This window comes from Chinchilla lanigera, unplaced genomic scaffold (genome assembly GCF_000276665.1).
Source record: "Chinchilla lanigera isolate Chin_1 unplaced genomic scaffold, ChiLan1.0 scaffold00024, whole genome shotgun sequence".
Lineage (NCBI taxonomy): Eukaryota > Metazoa > Chordata > Mammalia > Rodentia > Chinchillidae > Chinchilla > Chinchilla lanigera.
Window position 1 is genome coordinate 3,554,661 of NW_004955425.1, and position 6,000 is coordinate 3,560,660.

Genomic DNA, 6,000 nt, shown 5'->3' on the forward strand with positions numbered 1-6,000 from the left:
TTGGAGAGTGCAAACTACTCTTGCTCTCCTAAATGAACTCTTCACATTTGAGTTATAGCTTGGCATGGCTATTATCCTGTGGCTTCTCACAAATTATGTCTTTTGTAATTAATCAAGATTCCATTGACATTATCTAGTGTAGAGAATATAGTATTGAGGATTAATTCAACTTTTTTGAGGTGCTGAAGATAAACCCCAGGACCTCACATGTGCTAAGCATGTGCTCTATCACCCAGCTACATCCCCAAGCCCTCCATAAGTTTAATTAAGGACGAAAGGCAGGAGAAAGAGAAATCTGTCTGCATAATCAAGTAGATCAGTAATGTGTAATATTTACTTGCCTGTCAACCTCATACCACTTGTGAGGCTCAGATAAGGCTGTGGGTAAAAGATGTTTATAAACTACTAGAAGTGACATTATGCAGTCATTGAAATAATTGGTATAATGGATGGGTTTAGAGATACAGAGGGAAAGGATAATGGAGGTACCACTGGAGAAGTGTTGATATAACACCTAGTCCTAGTAGAAGACCATCATCTTCTCAGGGAATTCACTTTAATGTCTTCATATTCCATTTTCCTCTTTGTATAACCACTTATAGTATCGAACATCTGTCACATACTGGGTATCAATGAATAGCATATTTGAAAGCATCTGATCTAGGAGATGGTAGCTAGAAAATAGTAGTGTCCTGTCACAACTATCTCAAGAGTAACTTCTCATTATATAGTAAGTTTGAAATTACAGTTAGATTTTAGTGTATATATATTTTCTCTACCCCGTATATTTTCTCTGTGCTTCCTAGAGAGAGAAGTTCTTCCATTTGCATTTACCAAAAGAAAGATGGGAAGACAACATAGACAGCATACAAAGAAGTAATTTTTATAAATAATTTCAATGCTTACTGCTGCATGAGGCTGGTTCTAAAACTCCTTTACAGAACTTGTGGAGCCTGCACTCATCCTTTTTCTTCAAATCCACAGGTGTCTGAAGAATTACCGGTATATTTGCTACCTCTTTGCTGTGGGGCTAGATGGGCTCTGCTATCTCTGCCTTCCAATGCTTCGAAGTCTCCCCCTGCTTGTGCCTTTCTCTTGTACCTTTGGCTACTTCGATGGAGCCTATGTGACCTTGATTCCAGTAGTGACTGCGGAAATAGTGGGGACCACCTCTTTGTCATCAGCACTCGGTGTGGTATACTTCCTTCACGCAGTGCCCTACCTGGTGAGCCCGCCCATTGCAGGTGAGTGTATATAGAGAACCACTAACTGCTTTTGTTAAAACAGCGAACCTGTGCATCAGTGTATACACACACACACACACACACACACACACACACACAGAGGAATTGGCAAGAGATAAAAAAAATCATGTTCATGCCATGTGTCCTTGGCATTGTGGGGCACACCTGTAAGACCACTATTCTGGGAGGCTGATGCAGGAGAATCACCAAGTTCAAACTTAGCCTGGCAATTTAGCAACTTAGTGAGACCTATCTCAAAATAATAAGTACATCTAGATAGATGATAGATGATAGATAATAGATAAATAGATAGATGATAGATAGATAGATAGATAGATAGATAGATAGATAGATAGATAGATAGGGGAGGGATATAGCTTAGTGTGAAGGCTGTGGATTCAATCCCCAGTAACAACAACAAAAACAAACAAAAAAACAATAACAATGAACCACCATGTTCTTCCAACATCCTTGTTTTATAACCTTTTGTTTTTCAATGAAATGGGAGGCTCAGCATACCTGGCAAGGAAAAGATCCCAAATTAAGTTCCACTCCAAACTAATGATGGAAGCAAAGGAACGGAGCAGTCATCCAAACTTCTAAAGAAGTAGAGCATGTTCAGAGGGAAGTCTAATGAGTGCAGGATTGCTGTCAGGGAGCGGGGGATGAGGTTGGAAGGAGAGCTGTGTGTGTGATAGTGGAGTGCTCTGAGTGCCAGGCGAGGGGCTGGGTTCTCTATTTTTCACTTACTATTTACATTTACAAATGTGGGTCACATTAAAGTTTTTGTGCAAAGTGGTAATAGTAAAAAGCGTATTTTAGAAAATGCAACCTGGCAATGGATCTAGTGATTTAGGACAGAGGTAGTTAAGATTCTGTTTTAACAGTTTAGGAGCAAACTGATAAAGGCCTAACCTAGTGATGCTGCAGCAGAAATGGAACTGAACTCTGAGAGAAAGGTGGAACTTTTGAAAAAAATTAACTGAATTTAGCTTATAGGGGTGAGGGCAACAAAGAAGTTAAAGATGGGTTAGAAAATAATGTCATGGCTGAAAGAAATAAGGAAATTGAAGACAGAGCCTTTGTCTGAAAAATAATGAATTTAAAGTTTAGATATAGTAAAACACTTGTTATGGGTGAAAATACCCAACAGAATGCACTACAATTTAGAAGGAGACCAAATTTGGACATACAGATTTGAGAGTCATCAGATAGAACTTTTAGCATGTTTTATAAGCTATAAAATGCTATAAAAACTTACGGCATGATCAAACAAGGAATTTGACAAATATATATTGTGTATGTCAAGTAATTCAAATATTTACTGCTTTCATAACTAACATCTTGGTTGGTGCTGGTGATACGGCAGCAGCAAACTGGTCCAAACTTGTTTCTCCTTTCTGGAGCTTGTAGTTTCCTGGACTAGTGTTTCCTGGAATGAGATCCTGGGACCCCTTGATCCAAATCCCCAGCCCACTTAGTAAAAAGTGCAGATTCCTTGACCTTTCACCTATGATTTGAACTTTCTTAAATTTATTTTTTATCAGTACATGTTTGCAGTATGTAATGTTTGCATTTCTTGTAGGTATAGAGTGCATCTCAATTCCTTTTTTCACCCTCCATCCATATTTTGATACCTCTTCCCATTTGAGAAAGATCTATTTCCTTACTTCCTGTTATTTGTCCTTTATTTAGTTCTTCTTATATTTTGTGTTTCTCATATAAGAGAAACAATATGATATTTAAGTTCGTGTATCTGATTTATTTCAGTTAACATTATGGTCTCATGGTGCATTCATTTTCCTGCAAATGATTCACATTTATCTATCTTTCTGGAAGAGTAGTATTTTTGTAGGTTCCAGGATTCTAGGTTTTCAGCCAGTTCTCTTGTGATGTTCAGGCACGCTCAAGATTTACAGTAACCAGTCTGGATTATTACCTGCTAAATTAAATCCAGGAGAGTGAACAAAACGTCTGAAAATGTGCTGGCAAGACCTGATCCAAATATTTGCCTAAAAAAGGAAAGGGATTTTTTGAACAAGGCAGTTTCTGATATTAGTTGGTATTATAAATAGATAATTTATGTTCATTTCCAAACTCTAGCAAGTGCTAAAGCAGTACACTAGGGAAATTGTGTCCGCTTAACTGCTGCTGGTAAAAATTCCTGATTAGTTGAAACTCTGTGATGCTGGACTATCAGTTTATTGTCTTATTTTTGAAAACTACTCCCAAAATGTTCCCACATCCCCCACTTATCACCAATTTTAGGATTTACCAGCTTTTAAGAACAATATAATTCTGATACATGTCACAAAACATACTTGAAATTAAGATCCCAGGATGTTTTTTCTATTTCTCACCTTCATTTGCAAATCAGATGTTATAATCATTAATGGAATGTAAACGATTAAGATGGAAGTTCTTACTGCAAAACTTCTCTTTTTATTTAACTTTAAAATGACTATTCACCACCTGGCCTCCATTTGGTGCTACAGAGATGCACTGTTAAATCAAATGAAAACCAAAATTTTTAAGAGTAATTTGTAAGAAATTTTATGGGACTTATAACAATTTCTATGCTTTTTTGACTAGTGAATTTGAGGTATGTGAAAGGAGGAGCCATATACTGCTCCGGTGGAATTGGGGGGGGGCATATAGGTAGAGTTTAGAGGAAGTTTTAAAAGAACTCTTTGTTAATCACAAAATAATTGCCTGTCAAGGTACAATTTTATCCCACTATTTTCTCAGATAATCATGGCTTATATTTTGCATATCATAAACATGGTTTTCTTCAAAATTTAAAGTTGGGAAAGATATTCAAATTAATTTGTTGCAACAAGAGATGAAGAGGCCAGACATGGTGGTGCACACCTGTAATCCCAGCACTAGGGAGACAGAAAGGAGGATTGTTTGAGACCATCCTGGGCTACAAAGGGAGCTCAAGGCCAGCCTGAACTGCATAGCGCGACCCTGTCTCAAAAGAGGAGAAAAAAAACGAAGAGATGAAAGGGGAAAAATCTCTGTGGTTAAACGTCTGCCTTCAGAAACATGCATTTGCCACATGTATAATGACCTAAAGTTCTAATTATCCAACAGGAAGGGGGACAGTTGAAACTGGGTCCAATGGAAAATTTACATACTGCTGAAGCATATGCTACTTAAGATAGTATGTAGGTGCTGGGAGTACTAATACTTTTTGCATAATTATATTCTTTTTAACACCCTAGATAAACTTTCTAAACTTCAATAATTTGAAGTTTAAGTTTAATAATTTGAAGTTTAATAATTTGTTTAAAGTCACAGGGTAGCCAAGCATGGTGGTATATTCCTTTAATTCCAACACTTAGGAAGGTTGAGGCAAGAGGATGATAAGTTCAACCTCTGTCTGGACAATTTAGAAAGAGCTTGTTTCAGAATTAAAAAAAAAAAAAAAAGATCATGAATGCAGCTCAAGGGGAGACTGCCCCTGGCTTCAATCTCTGGGACTGAAAAAAAAAAAAAAAAGCCACAGGACACACAATAAAAAGCTAATATTTATTGTATAGTTACTAAGTATGTGACATTCTTCCAAAAATTTTACTTAATAACAATCATTTCATCTTAGAAGTTGCCCTGAAAAACCATTTCTCATTTGCTACATGTTATTTTTAGGCAACCTGGTTTTTTTTCTCTAAATTATAATGCTTCTGCTAGCAATCTGTTGTCATTATGCTTGCAAATTATTAGATTTGAGAGTGGGTAAGTATAATAATTGGATTTTCAAGTCAATAATATAATTTTTCTATTGTTTGTTGCAGGATGGCTGGTAGATACAACGGACAGCTATACTGCAGCGTTTCTTCTCTGTGGATTTTCCATGATATTTAGTTCTGTGTTGCTTGGCTTTGCTAGACTTGTAAAGAGGATTAAAAAACCCCAGACGCAGCTGGTTGCCAAAGAATCTGATCCGAAGCTGCAGCTATGGACTAATGGATCGGTGGCTTATTCTGTAACAAGAGAATTAGATCAAAAAGATGAGGAATTTGTGGCTGCACCAGGGCCTGGTTATGACCTCACATGACCAATGGCCTTGAGCCTGGGAATTTTCAGCGCTGAGGGAGGTGGGACCACCAATGCTTCATGTTTCTGAAGCATTTTATTTTGATAGAAGTACTGCCTTTCAAGAAAGTTATTATTGTTGTTTTGTTAACATATTTATATGGGAAAATAGCAAACAATAAAGAGTGCCGGACTAGCCTATAGTTTCCTCTTTTGGGACTTGTACTCATAATCAGACTTAGACCTTTTGGGCAATGGAGCGTTGCTCCATGGAGAATATAAGGACACTGTTGATTTAATGAGCGGTAATTAGGAGTAATTCAATAGATAATCAAAGTACATGCTACTGGGCAGCAGCTTCGTCATCCCAAAGTCTGCCATTCCAGCCACCTTCCTCAACCTGAAGGCAAACAGAAACGCTAACAAGCAGGGCTGCTGTCTTCATCATGTTTGCAAAAGAGGGGTCAGCTTGGGTGTGACAGTGGAAGGTGAAAATTCAGTCTTTTCATGGCAAAGTTTCTCATTAGAGTGGTTGAGGAATACTTGAGATTGTCCCACAGGCAATGGTTAATACAGAAAAGACTTTCCCCGCTTCATCATCCTCTAACCAGCACTTGTATCTGCCGATGGCTAGCTATCACTTGGAGAATCCAACAAATCATGAAATGCCGTGAATGAAAAAAAAAAAAAAAAAAAAAAAAAAAAAAAAAAAAAAAAA

At 37.4% G+C, this 6,000-nt stretch overlaps 1 protein-coding gene across 1 annotated transcript in view; it reads left to right on the forward strand.

Annotated features, from left to right (window-relative positions):
* Slc16a12 (solute carrier family 16, member 12) overlaps positions 1–5,478 on the forward strand; it is an 85,325-nt gene extending 79,847 nt beyond the window's left edge. Inside the window, 2 exon segments of the mRNA XM_005385849.2 lie at positions 985–1,244; positions 5,042–5,478. Coding sequence (XP_005385906.1) covers positions 985–1,244; positions 5,042–5,304 — 523 coding nt within the window. The 3' untranslated portion in view covers positions 5,305–5,478.
* Positions 5,479–6,000: the final 522 nt, after the last annotated feature.